General features: G+C 50.1%; 1 protein-coding gene across 4 annotated transcripts in view; it reads left to right on the forward strand.

The window, feature by feature from the left end:
* MSI2 (musashi RNA binding protein 2) overlaps nucleotides 1-22,823 on the forward strand; it is a 388,646-nt gene that overhangs the window by 245,018 nt on the left and 120,805 nt on the right. For all 4 annotated transcript variants that reach the window (XM_079903644.1, XM_079903645.1, XM_079903646.1 and 1 more), the window contains exon 7: nucleotides 4,311-4,359. In XM_079903644.1, the coding sequence (XP_079759770.1) occupies nucleotides 4,311-4,359 (49 nt within the window). The remainder of the gene's footprint in view (nucleotides 1-4,310; nucleotides 4,360-22,823) is intronic.

Raw genomic sequence — 22,823 nt, forward strand, 5'->3', positions numbered from 1 at the left:
CCAGCAGGCCAGCCTGGCCATGCCCTTCTCATGGTGACGGCAGAGGTGCAAGAGAGAACAAGGCGAAACACACAGACCCTCATGAGGCTGGGCCCAAAACAGGCATACCATTCATTCTCTCCACCTTTTTTATCGACCATAAGAAGTCAAGTCCAGATACAAAGGTGGGGAGGTAGACTGCCTTTTTTGAGAGGAACTGCAAAATTACAGGGTAAGGGGTATGGGGTCATTAATGCAATCCATATACTATGGACCTATATAATTCGCCTCTTATTTGGAACTTAGGCTGATGCTTGGCAAGTAGTGCATAGTTAATAAATACATGTCACATAAAAGTAAAGTTAATTGATTAGATTTTCTAATCACAACTGAGCCGACTGACTGATGTAGCCATTAGCTGGAGTTTGTTGGAAGGGAAGTTTCTGTCATCCTAGTAGAATCTGAATTTCTCTTTTAGAATCTGAATTTTTCCTGCATTGGGTGCAGGGACAGCTTGGTTGCCACTAAGAAGTCCCTCTTCTTGTCATCTTTTCTGTCATGGGTTCTGCTGCTGTCATTTTCAGGATCTTGGAGTGTAAGTGTCTGAGAGACAGGGAACAAAGCGGGGGAGAACTGTTCATCACCCTGACGTGTCTCGGTTGCCTCTGGAAGAGTAATTTGGTTCATGTATTGAGCACTGAATGGGTGTAAAGAGGGAGAAGCAGCTCTGTCCAGTGTCTTTAGCTTTTGTTCTTGTTTCTGCCCCTCAGAGCAGCACATGGGAGGTAGGGTCCTTAGGCCAGCAGCTGCATCAGCAGCGACCAGGAGCTTGTTCGAAATGCAGACGCTGCTTCCTGAATCAGACACCCTGGGGCTGAGGCCCAGGGGATCTGTGTTTTAACAAGTGCTCCAAGTGATTCTGGCAGGGAGGAGGTTTGAGACACCCTGCCTAACCCCCGTGGGCCATGGAAACTAACAGTGTGGCTCTCACTACTGACTCTCAGACGCGGGGCGTGCGTGGGGCACCTCTGAGGAGGTCACGATGTACTCTGAGCCTTGCAATAGTCAGGATTACAGGCTCAGGGCCTCCTGGTGTTGGACACCAACGGGGGCACCCCCAACCAGCTCACTTAAAGTCACTTGCCCTGCTTTGTCATTTGCAAGGGTACACCACTGAGGATGCCAGGGCTGCATTTTATACCTGCCTTTACACCTGACTTTTATACCTAACTTTATTAGAAGGCAGATCTCAAGGTTGGAACAGGCTCCTCCTCCTCCCCAGACAGACCGGGCAGGTGCCAAGACGTGGGACAAAGTGTGCTCAGGTTCAGACACCTCCTCCCCTTCTTGCCCCCTCGCTCTGGAGACCCCCCAGGACCACTAGGCCTGTGGGCCCCCACCTCTGGTACAAAGAAATCTGTATGGCTGGTGAGGGCACTGTCAACACAAAATAAATACCAGCGCCTTTGAAGCAGCATTTCACCAGGGTTAGCGGTGTTTTCTCCCCGAAGTCAGAGAAACGCCTGTGTCCAGCCCCCTAACTCTTTAGCTCCGTGAACGAGGCCTGGCCTGCAGGCTGAACTCGGCACAGCCAACTAATTGTGTGTGTGTGTGTGTGTGTGTGTGTGTGTGTGTGTGTCTGTCTGTCTGTGTGTGTGTGTGTGTCTGTGTGTCTGTGTGTCTGTGTCTGTGTGTCTGTGTGTCTGTGTGTGTCTGTGTGTGTGAGAGAGAGAGAGACGGGCAGAGTTACCAGTTTGCTGTCTCCGGGGCTGAGTACCAGCCGTCTTGCCCGTATCCCTCGCATCCCTACGATGGAGGCTCACACAAGCCTCTTCTGTTTAATTCACATAGAACCGTGAGAAACAGCCCCGTATGTGAGGCCGTGGTTTTCGTTCTATTCAGTCTTTGTATATTCGGATTCTTCCAGTTTCAGCTCTTGCTGTTCTGCCAGATTTCCATCGCATTGATGGCTTCTCTGAATTAATAAGTGTTTTGCGATCGTGAAAAGTTTTCTTCCCCCAAGCACCGGGACTTATCCATATTGATTTTTTTCCCCTTTCTCTTTCCTCTCTAGCTACTTCTTAGACGTTCTATTTTGTAAAGTGTTAATAGAATTTTTCTTGCGCTCCGACGCCGTATCTATTCAGGAGGTCTTTGTGAGGTCCATTGTACACTGGACCATAGAGGAAAGAGCTCTATTCTTTTTTTTTTTTTTTTTTTTTTTTGCGATACGCGGGCCTCTCACTGTTGTGGCCTCTCCCGTTGCGGAGCACAGGCTCTGTACGCGCAGGCTCAGCGGCCATGGCTCACGGGCCCAGCCGCTCCGCGGCATGTGGGATCCTCCCGGACCGGGGCACGAACCCGTGTCCCCTGCATCGGCAGGCAGACTCTCAACCACTGCGCCACTGGGGAAGCCCAAGAGCTCTATTCTTTACGACCATGGTTGCCCCCAAAAAACATACACAGAGCCTCCTCCTCACTCATCAGGGTGGAGCAAATATTAGCAGGGCAGCATCAGAAAACATCCAAAAGTAGGAAGGAGAAGAGGGACCCAATTACGCACGATGGAAAGGAGGGGCGTTGAAAATACTTTTTCTTAATTCAAACTATTTATCTCCTAAGGGGATCTGAGTTTCAGTACCCAAACATGGCCAACACAGAAGGGGGGCTGTTTTTCTTACTGTTAGGCATTTTCAGCTCAAAATAAGGACTTGGCAAACATCTTAGAAAATATGGCAGTGGGTGTGAAACGGATGTCATGTTTACCTGCACGACACCCAGCAGGCTTCACCCACCACCCACCCGCACCCCAGGCAGTGGAATCCTCCTCGAGGCCCCGGGTCGGAGTCTGCGATGCTGTATGCTCAAACGTGACGGCCCTTTGTAGAAACAAACCGGTTGATCTTCTGGTGGTTTCGCTTGAGGGGTGCACGGGAGGCAGCTGGCTATGGTGTGTTTGGCCTCAGCAGGTGCCTTGGGGACTCATCAATCCTGCCTGGCCGGGGAGGGGTCTGGTGAAGGCACCCCCTCTCCAAACTAGCATCCCCTACTCCCCTAAGCCTGGCTCCTGGGAGAGAGAGGACAGCTCCTTGCTGGGGGAACAGTCACCGTGCAAGGCCGTTTCCCTCCCAGTAACTGACTACAGAAATGGGGACCAGAAGGGGAAGGCCCCAGGAGCCTGCTTGCTCAGGCCCGGTTGCTTAGCAACACCAGGGGCCCTGACTCCAGAAGGGATGTGTAAGCTAGGCCAGTCCCTTGGAGGTTTGTGTCTGGCTTGCCTGCGCCTTCTTCCGTTCTCGCCTTGGCTTTGCTCTATCCGTTATACTTGATGGGCGTCTAGAAAAATAGATTTGACTTGTCCGGAGGCACCATTTTAAACCTGGTCTTATTGCTTTGCCCAGTGTCTTCCCCTCCATCGGAGACTGTCATCTGGGAGGAGTAAGGAATGAATAGCCGATGGTTCTTTTTCTCAGCTGGCTTAGCTCAGGCCCCCAAGCTCCTTTCTGAGCCTTTGAGCTCCAGTGAACAGTGCTTGGTCCTTCGCACCGCACACACACGCACACACGCACGTTGAAATTGCTCCAAGCACGGAGCCCTCTGGCTAACAGTTCTGTCCACCCACAGCCATGTGGTTGGATTGTATTTTTACTGCCAACTTTGGGCACAAAATGAATGAGGAGACCAGGCTACTCGCCTGGCCAAATGAGGTACAGTCTGCAAGTGAATGGCTGATTGGTTTAGGACAGCACCTGCACTAAAGATGTGTCTTTTGTGGAGCAAATAAAGGATTGGATCATAAGTAAAAAGAGTGGAATTCAAAGCCAAACCTGGTTTCATAAGTGTGAGTTTCTTGAGGTCCGTGTGGGACTTGAGTGTGGATCCTGACTCTCCAGAAATGACTAAAAGGGTTGCAGGGTGCTTGGGGGGACAGAGGAAGGGACGAGGAAGAGAGACAGAGGATGCCTTTGGTATTTTCCTCTCTTTGATTTTTTTTTTTTTTTTTTTTTTTTTGCGGTACACGGATCTCTCCCTGTTGTGGCCTCTCCCGTTGCGGAGCACAGGCTCCGGACGCGCAGGCTCAGCGGCCATGGCTCACGGGCCCAGCCGCTCCGCGGCATGTGGGATCTTCCCGGACCGGGACACGAACCCGCGTCCCCTGCATCGGCAGGCGGACTCTCAACCACTGCGCCACCAGGGAAGCCCTCAAATAGGTTTTAACAAGCAACGTGACTTCTATAATGGAAACTGCCACCCCCCCCCCAATATATAATGTTTTGTGTATTTTGTTAAAATTCCTAAAGCAGAGACTCTATTTTGTATTTGTTTTGCAGGTGGAGGATGCAATGCTGATGTTTGATAAGACGACCAACAGGCACAGAGGTAAGAACCCCAGTGTGGGGAGGTTGCCCCTTCATCCTCTCCTGCCTCCATCTCTTCTCACCCCCAGTCCTGCAGACAAAAGATACAGTGACTGTTCCAAAATCAGGCAGGTGGAGGTGACGTGTGTTGTGGATCTCTATTAAGAGAGGGGCCACGGTAGTGTGGAGGGTTGATGCTGGACAGTTAAAACACCATTTCCTTTTGGCTTGGGAACCGTCATTTAATTGTGCAGCCACGCCCAACACGTGTTCTGCTACACTTTTCCAATCCTTGCTTTCTTAGTCCTTGCTGAACCACAGCACTAAGTGGAAATCATTCACAGCCGTTACTCAGTTGAGTTCTCAATTTGCATTGAAGCGGGGGGGGCGTTGAGAAGCACACTGTCAATCTAAAGAGCCCAAAAAAAAAAAAAAAAAGCCTCATCCTAGGTTTGTTCGCTGTTCGACGTATACAATGGGTGCAGACCTGGAATGCCCTTTTGTGCCTCTTGGATGCTTGGAGGACATCTGCACTTCCTTGTATTTTCTCCTGTGCTTACTGTCCTGTCCATGTTTTGGAAAATGGGTTTCATCCTGGGGTCTAAGAAGCCCTGAAATGACACACGGGATGTTTTATGTTTCTCTTGGGAGAGGCTCCCTAGCTTTGAATAGATTCTCAAAGGGGCCTCTGATTCTCATCATTGGATGACTCTAGAAAATCCTCCCCAGAGGAAGCAGCATCAAAAGTTATGGTTTAGCGTTCCGTTCTCCGGAAGCTCCTGGTTTCTGGGGTTCCTATTCACGGGGCATTAATGAACAGAGTTTCTGAAGGGGGGGTGGCAGGAAGCAGTGTTCTAGAGAGAAGGGGCCAGCGATCAGTGTTTCCTTGCCACTTGGATGGTATTTAGATGTTTCTTGTGTTGTTTACATTCTTGCTGTCCCCTGTGATTAGAAGCAGTTACCCAGTGCTGACTGCCTGTCTCCCTGTTCTGAGCAGGCAGGCTGAGTGAAAGGGAGGAAGGAGTGGGTGGGAAGCGATGCTTTCAAGGGTGGGAGAAGGAGGGGCTGTCCTGAGTGTGCCTGGGGAACCAAGCATCTCATGCATCCACCTACAGCATCCTTAAAAGGGAAAATAGAAAACTGGGGCCTCAGGGGTGTTATATGTTGGGGAAGGGATGGGGATGGGGTAGAGGATGAGGAGTTAGGGGGAGGCAAGGAGAGAAAAGAAGAGCTTACAGGTGTGGAATGATTGCCTTTGCTTCTGCAACGCTCCGGAGTGAGAGGAAGGTGGTGCCGGTGACGGGCGTTTCTTGACGACCCTTGATCGTCGTCAGCATTGCGTCGATCTTTATGGTTTTCCCAGCACTGCTTCCACACGCATCTTCTACCTTGATCTTCACAGCAGCCCCCGGAGGGAAAATCACTTAAGTTCTTTATGCCTCAGTTTATTCATCTGCAAAATGGAGATAATATGGGTACCTCCTTATAGGATTGTTTGGAGAGCGTAGTGCCAAGCACATCAACTGTGCATAAATGTTAGGTATTATTATTATTACCATCACCTCCATTTTGTGGATGAGGTAACCACATCTCAGAGGAGGTGCCTTACATCCAGGATCAGAGAAGGGACTCACACCTAGGACGGCTGATTACAAATTCTGCTCTTTTTTTTTTTTTTTTTTTTTTTTGCGGTACGCAGGCCTCTCACTGTTGGGGCCTCTCATTGTTGTGTCCTCTCCCGTTGCGGAGCACAGGCTCCGGATGCGCAGGCTCAGCGGCCATGGCTCATGGGCCCAGCCGCTCCGCGCCATGTGGGATCTTCCCAGACCAGGGCACGAACCCGTGTCCCCTGCATCAGCAGGCGGACTCTCAACCACTGCGCCACCAGGGAAGCCCTCAAATTCTGCTCTTTGTGGTCTCCACGTGCAGCAGGTTTGTTGAGAAGGGTGTTTTCGGCCTTTTATTTTCAGGATGGGCGAGGTGCATCTGAACGTGGCACTGGTGCTCAGTGTTAGAATTCATAGTCCTGGAAGATTCCTCAGCGGCCTCTAGGCAGTATTGTTGTCATTCTTTTTTGAATATCAGTGAAAAAGGTAGTTTTGGTCTCTTGTTCTGTGTCAGGCCCTGTGTTGGGAGAGATGACAGATCATCTCATTGAACCCTCTCAGCTGAGCCGGGAAAGAGGTTCGTCATCTGAGGGACCTGAGGGGGCGGCTCACCCTCCGTGTCAGGTCACTCGGCTGGTAACTGACAGAGCTGGATTCACACTCAGGACGTCAGGCCCAGACACACTGCAGAGGAGGCGCCAGGGAAAGTGCTCCCCTGTTTCTAACGCAGATGCCTCCTGCCGTGGTTGAAGCCTCTTCCCCTTCTCCAAGGGCACTGGGCACAGTGATGGGGTGGGGGTCCCTCTGTGACTGGGTGAGGGAAGTGTTTCCTGTTGGGAGCCTAAGGGAGGTCACCTGTGGCCCAGCACTCAGAGTAGCTTCAGGAACGTGGTCGCTCACTCCCCCAAGTCAGGACTCCCGGTGGCGATGGCAGGATGGAGGGCGGGCAGAGCCCCTGGTGCGTGCACGGCGCGGCCCCCTCCCCCAGCCAAGGCAGGGCCTGCCCCGCATCCTTCTGCCCTGCCCGCCTTTAAGATTCCTGTGGTCAGTGCAGGACCCCTTACATAATTCATGGAATCAACAACAAGATGAAAGGCAGGGCCTCTTATTCAAAAACTATCCAGAATTTCAAGATGACAGCAGAGCATTCAACCAAGAGTGGAGCCCTTCTGAGCGCGGGGTGTATGTGACAGCTCAGACCGCCCGTCCAGGAAGCCGGCCTGAATGGATGCAGCCTGTGGCCGGCCTGATGCTGGTGGGGCGGGGAAGAGAAGGCAGGAGGACCGTGTGCCCAGAGGTTTCAACGGGAAGGACCTGACACCTGCTGCCCGTTTGCTCCTGTACAGAAATCTGGTCCCGCTGTCCCACCTGTGTCGGCGGGGGCTTTGGCCCATGCATGCTTTCCAGCCTCTCCAAACAGCTGAGGGGGAGTTTCTCTCTGGACGGGGTGCTGAAGCCGGGGTAATACTTCAGCGATCCAGAGCATTAGGGGAGGAAAGAATTTTCTCTAAAGAAAGAACATATCACGAGAGAAGCACAAATCCTAGATGTGGAGCCAGCAGGCCTCACAGCCCTGGCCTGATGGAATGTGCACTTGGGATCAGGAGATAAGCACAGGAAAGTAAAGTCCTCCTGCAGCCACCTTGCCCCAACCTTTCCTTCACCTCCTCGGCTTCCTGTTTTCCATTATCTTATCAAGAGGAAAGTGCTGCTGGAGCAGGAGCTGAGGACACCTCTCTGGCTGGCACTGCCGCCAGCTCTCTGCTTAAAGAGGCCCAGACCATTAACCCCTCCGTGTCGTCAGGGTACTTGCTTAGTGCTTTCCGTCACCTTCTAACCCAGCCCCGTTGGGCAGCCTGGGCGGTGACTTGTCCTCTGCCCCAGGCATTTTGAAAACCACCTGTGTGCCCCTGAGCTGCGACCACTGCTGTCAGGGAAAACTCCGTGGCACGGGGCCTGGCCTTCTGGGAGTCAGGCCACACTTGCCATTAGGAGCCAGGGGTCGGGGCAGCTTTTCCACTTCCTGCCCCACGGTGGCCGCCTCCTGCCCTGTCCCCGCTGGTCCCGTAGGCACAAGGGTGGCCCTCAGTTCACTGCTCCTGTTCACGGAAGCGCCAGCCTGTGTTTCTTCCCACTTTACATCTGCACTCGGACCTCGGTAGCACCGTGGGAAAGAGCCCAGGGGAGAGTCCGGCAGACAGTGAGCCCTCCAGGGAGGTGCATCCTCCGTCCTGGAAGCAGGAAGGTCGTTCAGCATCTGACTCTCACAGAAGTGTGGCGTCTTCCCACCTTCGTCCTTAGAGGGACCGCCTTCCAGCTTCTGCTGCCCCTTTGCGTCTAGCCAGGGGCACTTTTCCTAAGCTCTCTGAACCCCTCAGGCTCTGCCTCTGGAAAATACATGAACTGGGACCGCTGAGCTCCAGGACCTAAAGTATGCTTCTGGCTTTTAGCTTTTTAACTGGAAGTAGGTTCCAGATTGTTTCCTTTCTCTAACTAGCGGAGGGGGAGCAGTTGTCTCCGGTAGGGGTCCCTGAGATGGGGCTGGGTCTGCAGGAGGTTCATTGGGGATGCTCTTCACGGGGACTGGGCAGACGGAGGTGACGACCTGCGATGCCCTGGGGAGTTTGAAGAGAGGGTGGTCCTTCGGCTGCCCCAGTCATCCCCGTATGTTGATCAGTCATAGGAGGCAGCCCACCTGGGAAGCAGGTGTCATCTTGGGCTTGTACCGGGGAAGTCCTGGAGGGGACCAACAGCTGGGGCCGTCATCCAGCAGCACTCCCAGCGGCTGGGGAAGATGACCTTCATTCCCGAAGGGGGGTCTGACCCCCCCGCCCCCTCAGAGTGCACACCATAGTGGTACAGGGTTCTGTGTTAACCAGGTTGTGTTAGCGCTCCTGGTAGAAACAGCCACTTTCTGAGCACCCCTATACCAGGTGCTTAGCACGTACTGTGGAATCTTTATGAACTGAGCTGCCCAGAGTGGCACACTGGTCCGAGCAGAACTTAGACGTAAACCCACCCTGTCCAACCCCGAGCCTGTGTTCTTAGCCGCTCTGCGAGCACGGGGCTAGGCAGTGGTTTAAAGCAGGAGAGCCGGCGATCTTAAGGACTTGAGCCCCTCCTTATTACTAGTCCTTCTCCACACCTATCCTCTTGCCGGACTACAAGGTGCCTCCATTTTTCAGATGGAGAAACTAAGGCATGTGGAGTTTTGGGAAGCCGCACAGCAGGTTCCTACAGCCAGCTGGGGAGCTGAGCTACTGGTAGCAGCTAGGGCCTTCCTTGGCCCCGCCCATCGCTTCATTTCGCGCCTTCTCTGAGACCCTCTGTGCCCAAGGACAGAGAGAATGGTGGCTTTCCAGCCTTTTCAGAGTCATTGCATTTGCTCTCTAAACGTCCTTAGAGGTGGGCTGAAAAATATTGGACTGATCATCAAAGGATTTAATCATTGGGGAAAAGTTTGTCGCTTTACCCTTGCAGAACTCAGATAAGATCTTGAATTGAGCATGAGGTATTGATCCCAGAGTGGGGCTGGAGGTGGGCAGGGAGGGAAGAAGCAACAAGGTGCTATCCTTTCTGATTTGCTCTTTGGTGGGTGGTTGGGGGGACGCTGGCTGAGAGCGAGGGGGCTGGAGGACTCTCCCTGTATCCGCCCTGTTTGAGACAGTGGATGGCGGCGATGCTGGTTGCTGAAATACATCTCTCACTCACCTCCTCATGGGGGTAGGGAGCCCCCCAGGAGCTCATTCCAGGGGAGCCTCAGATGTGCTGCCTCCCTCTGACCTCAGGGCCTGCACAGCCAGGTCCCTCCAAGTCTGGCGCGTCAGGGGAGAGCTGGGTGGTTGGGGGCCCAGTGGAAAATGAGCTGGATGTCTTTGAAGCTTATCAGGTGGCCTGGTGAGGGTCAGCTGGAGAGGGAGTGGTTTCTGGCGAGTACAGAGGAGAGACCTGGGGACAGGCCTTCTCACTCCCAGTGGCTTCCATTACCCAGCAGGCCTGTTTGCTCCGGAACATTGCCAGAGGCGAAGGAACAGGATACAGAGAGAAAAATAAAGATCAGTGTGATGGATGACTCCTCTCCGGACTGTTAGCAGTTGCTTATTAAGTGCAGTGCTAATGGCTTTGGAGAGGAACAACAGCTCCGAGGCAGTCTCCTGTTCTGTGAATCTCAGAGAGCGCCATCCCCAGCAGGCTCCCTGGACAAAGAAAGTCCTCCCTCTCCCAGGGCGGCTCTGCCCATCGGGAGTTACCAGGCTGGAAGGGCGCCGTGGTGGGCCCTGTGGCTGGAGGGAGCAGCCTTCTGCAGTCTCACCTCAAGGCAGCAAGACTGAGCTTGGCTTCTCCCAAGAAGCTCATACAGCATCTCTATCCCCAAAAGCAGCTGGCCGAAGTTTAAGGTCTTCATAATTTGCGTAATTAGTTTATTTATTAAAACGGTGCCTGTGCGATGTAGCTGAAGCTATATGATAGAAGACACTCTTTTCTTTTTCTTTTAATAAATTTACTTATTTTATTTATTTATTTTTGGCTGCATTGCGTCTTCATTGCTGCACGCGGGCTTTCTCTAGTTGCGGCGAGCGGGGGCTACTCTTCGTTGCGGTGCGCGGGCTTCTCACTGCGGTGGCTTCTCTTGTTGCGGAGCACGGGCTCTAGGCACGTGGGCTTCAGTAGTTGTGGCTCGTGGGCTCTAGAGTGCAGGCTCAGTAGTTGTGGCGCACGGGCTTAGTTGCTCCATGTGGGATCTTCCCAGACCAGGGCACGAACCCGTGTCCCTTGCATTGGCAGGCGGATTCTTAGTGACTGTGCCGCCAGGGAAATCCCGGTAATGCTTTCCTAAGGAGAAAAAACAGCCCTTAATGTCCTGACTCCCTGCCAGACACTCACTTTTGAAATTGACCTCTGAAGTCCAGACTGACTCTTTTCTTGTATACTAAAAGATGATTAAAAATCACACTGTAATTGTTTGTTTATTGATGCCCATTTCCCAAGGGGGGAGGGGGAAGCGTAAAAGGAGTTTCACAGAGGCGTAAATTAAATTAAAAATAAAAAAGCATTGCTTCATTTGTAGGTGTGGGGTGTCAAAGATAATGTATGTGTGTTTTTCCTAATGAGATTCTAACATTTTGACTTTATTTACCTGGGAGAGAGGGTTGGGACTCTACAACCCATAAATGTGACTTTGTAGGATGGAGGAAGGAGTGTGTTTGACAAAGAGGATAAGTCCCTCTGGGTGGGAAAGGGTTGTTGGCTGGGGTAGAAAGCATGATAAGGGTTTGGAGAATCACAGCTGGTGAGGACACTTGTGCCAATGGGACACGATGGCATCCTGCGCAGCACCGGTGCCCAAGGTCAGGGTCTAGAGCAGGATTTGCTGCGGGGTCTGCCCTGCTGGAGTCATGCCCTTTGCGTTTCCGCCGCCTCACAGATCTGCTCTCTGGTCCGCTGATGCTGTTAGGTACCCATCACTCTCTAACGCAAGTCTGAGATGTGTTAAGGGTTTAGTGGCAACCTGTAAGCCAGTAGCTGATTACTATTGGTACTGAGCCCAGTTCTGCACCTGAATTGGAAGCCAGTCGACAGGAAAGCTGCTGGTGTGTCACAGGCCACTAACACCAACCAAGGGTCTCGGTCGGATAGAGCTTCCAGCCTAGGCTGTACTGTGATGTGGTCACCTAGCATGTCTGTGGGCTCTTTTCATGCAAGTAGAGAGTTAGATCAGGTTAGGTGATAAATCCTCGTCTCTTCCCAGAGTGGATCGATGTCAGTGTGGGGCACCTGTTTTAGAAAGGTATTGAGGGACTTCCCTGGAGGTCCAGTGGTTAAGACTCCACGCTTCCACTGCAGGGGGTGAGGGTTTGATCCCTGGTTGGGGAACTAAGATCCCGCATGCCGCGCAGAGGCCAAAAACAGAAAAAGGTATTGATACATGTGGAGTCTAAGGGAGAATGTTAGAATGGGGTAGAAACTCAATATAATTGAATCTCCCCCATCCCCCCTGGATAGAAGAGCCTGGCTGGGGTGCTGGCAGTGATGTGTAATTTGCCGCCTTTAGGTACTTGGAGAGGTTCTGTTGGAAAACAATTACGTGCAGGCTTGAAATCGGGCACACTTCAGTTAGAACGAGGAAGAACTGGCAAGCCCCACAGCGGTGTACACGGACAGCCACGTGCCCCTCCACTAGATTCTGTGCTCCCGGCGGGCTCGTTTTAAAGCTGGGCTGCGGGCTCGTTTTAAAGCTGGGCTGCATAAGGTGGTCCCCACCAGGAGGGTGCATCTAGGGCTTTGCCCAGAGGCTGTGCAGCCTGGCCCCCCCGCCTCTGGCCCCCAGCACAGTCCCCTCAAGGCCTGAGCTGTCACCGGGCCCATCTCAGGACCTCCTCCAGAGGAAGGGCGGCCACAGAGGGTGAAAGACGGGAGCGGGGTAGAGAGCTGCAGCCCCTGCCCTGAGCCGTCTCTCAGAGACCAGCCCCCGGAGCTGTCTGCACATTTTATTTTTCTCGTTAAATAAACACCATTAGCCTTCCCGGAGAAATTGGTGCAAACGTGACCTCGCAAATAACCAATTAGAAGGGCAGGGTTGAAGGGGACTGTGAATTTGCAAACATGTAGAGGAGGCCATTAAAGATGCCTGTAGCTGTCCCAGCCCCGGCAACATCGATCTGAGACCTTAATTTTATTTCTGACAGGAAAGCAAGGAGCACACTTTAATTTTTTTCTTCCCTGAGCTAACTGTATTCCGGAAGCGCCCATTCCGGCGCTGTCTCTTGAGATATTCATCAACATGGGAGCTCAGTTTCTGTTCACCTGCTTTTCCTGTGGATGGGGACTCACACGGAGCCCACAGCGCCCTGGCAACAGGGCAGGCCAGGGTGGGGGGCGGGCATGGCCCCCTGGATGCCCCTTGGTGTCCCAGCTGGAGGATAAATCTGAAACTCCTTTCCTTCGGAATAAAAGCCCTGGCACCAGAAGGGTGGTGAGCTAGTAGATCTTCCTTCCTCCCTCCTGGCTGTGGCCCACGGAAGCAGAAAGGGAGTGGGCCCAGGGTCAGCCACTTCATTGACCCAGAAATGGTTTTTTGTGGAGAGAGACAATGAGGCTTTTGTTCGGCCCTGTTCCCATAGAGGCCCAGCTCCCAGCTCCGACTCTCACATGGTTTCAGATCTCTGAAGAGAGAGGAGCCTTCAGCTTGGCCCCTTGGTGAAAAGCATCCCCTTTCTTAGCATCACGGCGCTGCTAGGGGTTGAGCGGGGGGACCAGAAGCCGGGGCGCCTGCTTCCTGCTGGGACTCCAGGAGCCCCCGGGATTGTTCAGCTCTGCGCTTGAGCTTCTGTTTGGGCCCTGGGTTCGGAGGACATTCCCTGGCCCATCTGTGTCTCTGTCACAGGACACACGGGAAGGAGCTTGAGTTTAGTGCTGCCCATACTTGGCTTCAGTCCCAGCTTCCCTGGGCGCCACCTCAGGTGGTCCCCGAAGGGCTCTGAGCCCCGTTTCGCTCTCTGGAGGCAGCACATCTGCTCTGCACGAGTTAATGAGCCACTTGCGAAGTGCCCACCGAGAGTGGTCAATGCCAGTAGCCTTAGTGCTTTCCTTTCCCCCTTAAAGAACTGCCGATTTAACTTCTTCAGGCAAGTTACAATGTTTATTTGAACTTTTTAAGACCTAGTCTTTAAAAAAAGTTTTCCCCTCCCCTTCACACATGAAACATACGTTTGCCTGTGCATGGAATATTTCTGAAAGGATAGTCACAAAACTGGCAACAGAGACTGAGAATGGCCAAGTGGCTTAGAGCACGTGCTCTGGAGTCAGACAGCTGGTGTTCACATCTAAGGTTTGTGACGTCATAACTGTGTGACCTTGGGCAAGTCACCTACACTCTCTGTGACTCACGATTCCTCATCTAAAAAACAGGAATGATGCCATCGGGTTAGCCTGAGGCTTATTAAATCAGTTAATAAGTATAAAGGACTTGGAATAATCTCCAGCTAGAGAAAGCACTGGAATATGTTTTATGCACAAATATATATACTCATCCGTGCAAGTATACATAAATAAAAAACAGCCTTTGCTTCTGGGGAAGAGGATTAAGTGACCAGTGGTCCAAAGATACAGGAAAACTTTTCACTTTATACTCATTTACCTTTCGAATTTTCGTACCCTATGCATTTATTACCTAGTCAAACAAATACTTTTTTAGTGTAATAAGCTTTTACAGTTCATCCCAAGTTGAATTGTAAATATAGCGATAGAACAGCATGAGAGAATTTTCAAAAGGAAAAAGTTCATCCCATCTCAGTATGCTAACACAGTAACTGTTGTCACTTCTACCGTGTTCCTGACACTGGCGTAAAGATTTTTAAACTTGGTTGTCTTTATGGGGTTAGTAGAACATGTGGCATCTCAGACTTTGCTGAATGAGGGATGGGTCCCGCGTCATCTGAGTTTTCTGTCCTGCCAGGGAGAGGGGGCCTCGGAGCTCCAAACAGGACTTGATTATATGCAGCTGAGAATCCTTTGCCTCTGAGTCACCTCTGTCTTTTTCTTTCCATAAACAGAGAGTCGGATGGATAGATGAGGATTTTCTTAGTAGTTTCTGCTTTTCCAGACAACATGCTATTAATAGGATAGCCAGACCGGCCCCAGTATGAAAAGAAGCCCCGTTTGCTTTAGTTTATCCCAGAGCAGAGGTGAGAGAGGTCAGAACAGAGAGACCCTTCGTTCCAGGAGTCCAAGGTCTTTTTAATTAAAGAAAAAAAAGTTGAAAGCATTTTCCTAACCCAAGTTGTCATTACTAAACATGTGGGGACCTTATACAATGTGGCACATACAGAATCCTCCTCTGTGCCCCTGTTGCTTGTAGCTTAATAGTCAAGGCAGGTACCCAGTTAGTGAAGCTCGTGAGTTGTCTGGTGGCAAAGGGGTGAGAGCCTAGGTCCCCAGTCACACTGCTGGGTTCAAATTCCAGCGCCACCACTCAGTAGCTGTGTGACCTTGGGGCAAGTTATTAAACGTCTCTCGACCTCAGTTTTCTCATCTGTTTAATGGGGAATGTTATTAATTTATGGACTTGCGAGGTTTAAGAGAGAATTTATGTGAAGCATCTGATGTTTATACTCTCTGTAAGTATTAACTTTATTACTATCATAATAAAGTTAGGTTACTGTTATGTTACTACTAATAAGAATAGTGTTACTATCACTCCTTGAGGAATGAAGGCTAAAGCCTGCTGACTGGAGAAAATATTCACACTCTAGAGAGCTGTCGGCAGACGCTGTTAGCTTTTCCTTCATCTTATGGGTTGAATTGAATCCCCCTCAAAAGGTATGTGGAAGTCCTAGCCCCTTTGTATCTCAGCATGTGACCTGAGGCAGAAATAGGGTCTTTGCAAATGTAATCAAGTTAAGATGAGGTCAGACGGGGGTAAGTTGGTTCAATACGATGGGTGTCCTTCTAAGAAGAGGGAGGACATGTGAAGGGAGACACGGAGAATGTCACATGACCACGGAGGTGGAGATTGGAGTGTGGAGCTAAGAGAAAGGCATGGGACAGATTTTCTCATGGAAACTTCAAGGGGACGTGGCCCTGCCGACACCTTGATTTTGGACTTCCAGCTTCCAGAGCTGTGAGAGAATAAACTGCTGTTGTTTTAAGCCCCCCAGTTGGTGGTGCTTTGTTCAGCAGCCCTAGGAAACGGCATGCAGAGGACAAAGCAGTGCTTCCTGTCGGGCGAGTTCCCTGCTCACCCGTGGCCTGCAGCCTCCATGGGCGAACACAGCCGTTTCTCCCCGCAGGTTCCTGTCCACATCACAGCTGCTCCCTCCGCAAAATTATGTGCAAGAGAAATTAGACAAAAGACCTTCTACTTAAGAGAACACGGCCCCCAGATCCTGATGTAGTTCACGGCCTGCCCGAGTCTAATTTGGCCAAAGACCATGAAATTGACCTTAGGGTGTTAGAGATAACTTCTTGGTAGAGAAAGACACTTGAAGAACTCTGAGGTTTAACGTTGAATTTGTAGCCTTCGGAGCGCAGTCATTTCTTTCTAAGCCAAGGATTTACCAACACACCTAGGAGGTGGTGGAACCCCCAACTCCGAGACTGCAGACCATACCCAGCAGACTGGTATTTCCAGCTGGTTCATTCAACCTGGCTATTTAGGGAAGTGGAAATAAGGCCAAAAAAAGAAGAGGGAGAGAGAGAGAGAGAAAGAGAAGGAAATCAGGAGAACTCATATGTATGACAGCACAAACCTTACCATCCTTACGTACCTGCCCCGACTTCCACCCTGGAAAACATAAGAAAGAAAACAGCAAGACAACACTGAACTTCAAACCCTGCCAAACAGACTTCTTGATTTCTTTATGTTGTCCCAGCAACCCTTCCGGGCAGGAACAATTGCCAAATTCAATCCTAGAGTGAGTTTCTGAGCTAAATTAATGCTGTTGAGGGTCAAAGTGGTAACACCTACAAGGTCTCCGGGCGGAGGACGCCGGCAGGCACAGCGTAATTAATAGTTGCAGCCCCGGATGTGCTTCTCTTAATCCCCGGGTCTGGTTGGCAGACCTGGCGGCGCGCAAAAATAACTGGCATGGTTTTACTGTGATCAAAGTTGTGTGCCTTTGAGGACTCCCTACAAATCTGAAATTTCTTCCTCAGCTTGCCACCCCATCTTGATATCAGGACGTAATTGAAAGGGCTTCCTTCTCTCTGAATGTTTCCAGCGCTGGTGCCTGTGTCCCAGCACCCCAGGCGGAGCCGGCGCCTCTGCACCAGGTCTGCGAAGCGCGCGGTGCCGACATCCGATTTATTATCTCGGAGGCTGGGCTGGTTCATGGATGATTCATGACTCTGCTTTCCACTGCTGCTGGAGGTGACATCATCCATCCCGGGCCCAGAATAGATACAGAGGCAACAGTGGCCCCTGTTCCGTCTCTCACCAGCCCCGGGCTCCCTTCCGTATCACACCCAGCAGCTGTGTGTTCGCTGAGTAGAATGGTGGTGGGTGGACCCAGAGAGCCCGTCGGAAGCATCTCCTTAGTCGGAGGCTAAAAATGTGTTTCGACGCTGCAGTAGCTGCACAATAAAGCGGAGGAGGGTACTTGCCCGAAGTTCACCTCTTCCCCTTCTGTTCTTTTAGTTGGGATTTAGATTTTAGTCGTAACCCTAAGAGCTCCGTTAACTCCTGTGGCCAGCTTTGGTTTTCTCACTTGGAGACGGGGTTGGTTGGGAAGGTCTGGGGCACATAGGCCATCCCACAGCCCAGCGTTAGACGCCCGTATGACGAATGATTGCTGTCACATCGGAGGTCTGGACTGCATCAGCAGTTTTCAGCCCTGGGTGCACGTTAGAATCAGCGGGGAGTTTTTAAAACATACTAATGTCTGGAGCCCACCCCAGATCAATTAAGTGAGACTCAGGGTTGGAGCCCTGGCTGAGTGTTCACGTTTCCCCCAGCTGAAGCTGATGTGCCAACAGGGCTGGGAACTCCCGGGTCACGTGACCTCCCAGGACCCCCTCCAGCTTTAAAACCTTTTAAAAAGCTGTGCTTCGGACCAAGCCTTTGACCCCACCCTTCTCTGGGCAGTGGGGTGGCCTGTGCCCTGGTGTGTAAGCCCAGGAAGGGTGGTGGTGGCCTCCGGTGATGGATGTGGGGAGTGGGAGGTATGAAAAACTACCATCCCATTGTGCCGGGTGTGAATCTAGTGACCCCCTCCAAAAACACTGCTGGCTTCCCATCACTGTTAGGATGAGGCCTAAAACGCTGACGCTGCGCTGCAGAGTCGTTGACTTCCGGCCCTTCTTCGGTCTCCAGCTTCACCCCAGACATGCTCCCTGCAGCTACGCTGACCTGGGCCCTTCCTTAACAGGGCCGCCCACACAGGCTGTTCCTTGGGCTGCCAGGAACAGTCTGTCTCTCACTCCTGGCCAGCTCCTCAGCTTTCAGGCCTGGGCTTAAGTGTCCTTTCCCCTGGGGACATCTTCTCGAACCACAGACAAGGTTAGCTCCAGCCATGTCTGTGCTCCTTGTAATTCCTTTCTGGCATCTCTCGGTTCTTAACGATTGTGTTATCTGCTTGATGGTTTGGTTCTTCTCTGTGTCTTCTTCCCCCTTATAGTTCCCGAGCTTGGCAAACAGTATTAACATATGACCAGAGGGCGGCTGGCGGACAGGCAGGCCCTTCTCACCTTGGTCTCATTGGCGGAAGGTGGAGAGCACGCAGTCTGCACTGCTCTGCTGTGTGCTCCCCCCGGCTCCCCGCCCCAGCCGAGACCTGCTCTAGCAAAAGGGGGGGCGGTGTGTAGAAGCCGTGTCAGGAGGATGGTGCTTTCTGGAGAGGGCCTTGGAGAACTGAAGAGATGGTTCTGAACACTTCTGTTTTTCCAGCACCTTAGGAAGGCACAGTTATCCAGCAAACTCATGGGAGTTCTTTCTTTCTTAAGAGGGGGAAAAAATGCCCTTGGTATTGTTTTTTTCTAAAGTTGATATTTATTAAGATAATATTTTCGACAAAATATTCTGCAAATAATTATATTTTAAAATTCTCATTAAAGTGAAACATTCTTGATCGTAACCCAGTGACTGAAGTATTTTCCTTGTTGTTTTTTTAATAGATCTTTATTGGCGTATAATTGCTTCACAATAAATACTGTGTTAGTTTCTGTTGTACACCAAAGTGTACAAGAAAGTTTTGTTTTTCAAAGAATTTTTTGATTTCCTGTAAGTCATTGAACTTACTGCTGTAAACTAGAGTCAAAATGGATTGTTCACTTTAAAATATTAATTTTTTTAGTAGATCTTTATTGGAGTATAATTGCTTCACAATACCGTGTTAGTTTCTGTTGCACAACAAAGCGAATCGGCCATCTGCATACACGTGTCCCCATATCCCCTCCCTCTTAGCCTCCCTCCCAGTCTCCCTATCCCACCCCTCTAGGTCATCGCAAAGCACGGAGCCGATCTCCCTGTGCTATGCGGCTGCTTCCCACCAGCCAACTATTTTACATTCGGTAGTGTATATATGTCGATGCTACTCTCACTTCACCCCAGCTTCCCCCTCCTACCCCGTGTCCTCAAGTCCATTCTCTACGTCTACATCTTTATTCCTGCCCTGCAACTAGGTTCATCAGTACCTTTTTTTTTTTTAGATTCCATATATATGCGTTAGACTATGGTATTTGTTTTTCTCTTTCTGACTTACTTCACTCTGTATGACAGACTCTAGGTCCATCCACCTCACTACACATAACTCAGTTTCGTTTCTTCTTATGGCTGAGTGATATCCCGTTGTATATATGGGCCACATCTTTATCCATTCATCTGTCGATGGACATTTAGGTTGGTTCATTGGTATTGTTGTAGTCGCCCTTTACAGCTGGTCTGGAAGAAAGGCTGAAAATATTGGTTCAGTTTTTTTTAAAAAAGTATCAGTCCTGCACTCCTAACCCATGATGCCTGGTGCCACCTCGTGGGCTGGTGAGAAGGCTCACTCCAACCTGGGGTCTGTACCAGGATTTAAAATGCTCATGCGAAAGGTGTGTACTTACAGATGGATTCCTAAATTTCCTCCCCACTTCCAACATCACTAGGCTTGGCACCTTAAGTCTTGTTTTAATTAAGTTGATTCATTTGCCCTGGAAAGATTTCCTGATTCAGCTAGTATATTTCTTTATAAACTACTCTGGAAACACCTGGCAATTTTTCTGAGTGACAGTAAGGAAACATAGCCTGAAAATTATGATTTAATTTGTTCCCTCCCCCATGATGTCTTACCTTTTTAAAAAATTTGGTAAGATTTACAAAAGAGGCTTTGTATTTTGCCCATGGTACTAATCCCGTTTTACAGCAGAAATATGTATCAACAATACCTAATAATTTCCCTTTCTGTATTTTTAGAACTCTAGCTTCTAATGGACAGTGGAATCATTCCTTGGCAAATGGGAAGTCGCCTAATTGCACATTTTTATTTATTGTGAATTTTCAGGTAGACTCCAGAAGAGATTGGTGAGTGTATAAAAGAAGAGTAAACAGTATATTAATGACTGTTTTCTGGAGTTACCATCCTTGGGTTGCATCGCAGCTGTGTGTGGGGGGCAGGGCGAGGGAGCAGTGGTGCGTGTTTGAATTGGACGTGGCCCTTGGTTGGTTTTTAAAAAATAGACTGGAATCAAAGATGTTATAAAGGATCAAAATAGAAAGGTAGGTACCTGTCTCTATTTTTACTTTATGCTAGGTTTGTGGTTCCTTTATTATGGGACTGTAGTTAAAATCCCCTGGTAGAATTGACTGGTGCCTGGCCTGGTCAATTAGCAGTGTTCACTTTTCCTGGGTGTAGTATAAGTATAAGCAGCCGCCGCAAAGTGGCTTGAATCCGGAGTGGCACCTCCTGAGTCCACCCCTCTTCTTTTCCTTTTGTTAAAAAATAAGATTCTTTACCAAGAGGTAGGGAGTGAAGCACTGCAGGTAGCCCAGCAAATCTTGCTGCTGCCAGGGTGGTAGCAGCTGGGGTGGGAAGAGGGGGAGCAGCTGTGGCTAGGTTATTAGTCATTCCATGAAGAAATTGATTTGATAAATAATAAAGCAGTGATATTAGCAACACATGCTTGCAGGTCAGATGACTCCGATGAAAGCCCCCAGTTAAGTGTGTGTAATGGTTTGACAATATATATGCCTTCTAAAAACATCCTATTTTAAAATGGAAATTGGACTGTTCATGCAATTCTTAGCAAATATGCCAAGATCATTACCAGAGGGAGCTTGGAAATCTGAAGGATGATCTTTCTATTCACTTTGGCCTCTACCCTCCCCCTTTCAGCCGATGCTTAAACTTACTTTGTTTCCCTGTCCTTGTCTTTTCATTCTGTTAACTGTTTTGATGTGTAAAATGCTGTGCCTCACGGTACACTCCTTTAGGATGATTTACTGTGCTGTTCTTATCTTTCACCTTAAATCCTTGATAAGAGCATTTAAAAAATGAAATTGCTACCTGACACTATTATAAAATCCTGGCTGGCAGCCAGGGGAGAAACAAGAGTTGGGGGGAGAAAAAGGAGACGAAGTTTAGAGAAGGGAAAGATTTTTAAAGGAAACGTATAGGGCTTTTTTCCTTGAGTTTTTTCCTTGAGTTCTGGAAGATTTTTGAATTTTACTGGAGCAGTAATACAGCCCTGTGGATGCCTCTCACCATTGCATGTGAACAATGGGTGGGAGGTGGGTGCAGACAACAGAGGGGTTTGTTGGGCCAAGGGTCATCTGCAGTGAAGGCGAAACTCGTGCATATCTCTTGCTGTGGGTTGAAACTGGATGGATGATGGGTGGTTGGATGGATGGATGGATGGCATTTAAGCACCTCCATATTTATATCCTGGAACATGTTCTTCCTAACTCCGGACATGCCCTCTCCTGTGCCCTCTGCTACTCTGCTTAAGACGAGTCAAAGCAGAACCTCCTCTAGATGCAGAGCTGCGGCCGCTGACTTGCCTTGGGCAAGACTGTACACTGCGATGAAAACTTTTTTGTGTTTGCCAGCATTGTGTGTCTGGAGATCTCCATTTAGCCACAAAAGGCATCGGCGATTGGGGGCGGGGGGCAGCAGTAAATAGAGCTCTCTGAACTAGCAAGTTGTTAATTCTAATATTAGTGAGTTAATGGACTCTTTAATTCCTGTGACGTGGAGAAGACGACAGGCATTCTCTCCACATAATGGAGCTTGTTAACCCCTCTCTTTACTGACCGGTGCTTTTATGGTGATGATGACGATTAGAGGACTTACGTTAGAATAACAGGTTTCCCAAGTGCAGAGAAGGGGGTATGTAATGATGATGATCTTTTTGTAGGAGTCCCAGTGCCCGCTGGCTTATCCGGCATGGGCGTTATTCTATCTGAGTCTTCTGGAGTGTCGTGTGTGCAGACCTGCTGGTCACTGTCCTAGATTATTGGAGTGGGGAGGATATAGCAGCAGAAGGGATACATGTCACCCCATCAGGGCTCTGGCAGTCCAGCTGCGGCTGCCGTATGCTGAGGCCACAGCCAGTGGGAGGCCTCTGGGTATAGCTGGTGATACTGGAGCCATTATGCCCCGTTGATCACGGGCCTCATGAAAACATAATCTACCACCAAGATGACTGCTTTTGGAAACTGTCTTGTCTCTTTTGAGTCGAGACTGGAGACAACCAGACAAGGTTCGGTGGTGACGAATAAAGAAACATTACTTTCTGAAGACAATCTTCTGTTACCAGACACTTTTCAACAGACATTCAATCAAAATGCTAATAGCGGCGGCAACCAGGGAACGAGGTTATTGTAATACTAATTGATTGGTTGGAGGGTGAGTTTTGATAAGTGCAGGTGAAGATTTGGAATACGATTCTCTTTAATTACAGCGACACGAATAACAATGAACAAATGATTTCATGATTTCCTGGTAATGGCTTGAAGATTTTGAGGTTAAAATGAGATATGATAGAAAAGCATCAGAAAAATAGAGCTCTGGTGGGTGGCCTTACCTTTATCAAAGTAAAGGTATAGAGAGTCAAAAAGACAGCGTGCCGCCCTTGGAAGGCTGTATGGAATCTGCAGAGGCAAGAGTGATGCTTACCAAGGATGGTGAGCCAGTGGGAAGATTCCAGCTTGAAGTATTGGTATTTCCAGGGCTGGGGGCTGGGTTGCACTGATCCAGCCGCGAGATCCCTGTGGGTTTTCCCAGGTTTGCCGGGGCCGAGTAACCCCCGCGGTACCAGCAGAGGCATATCCTGTGCTCGAGGCTCTTGGGTTTCATGCTCTAGTCCTGTGACCACTTTGTGCTCCAGGAGCTGTTCTAGTTCTAGCAACACTGCAGGGAACAAGGCAGGCCAAATCCCAGCCCTCCTGAGCTCCCCTTTTCTG

The sequence above is a fragment of the Stenella coeruleoalba genome (assembly GCF_951394435.1).
Source record: "Stenella coeruleoalba genome assembly, chromosome: 19".
NCBI classification, from domain to species: Eukaryota; Metazoa; Chordata; class Mammalia; order Artiodactyla; family Delphinidae; genus Stenella; species Stenella coeruleoalba.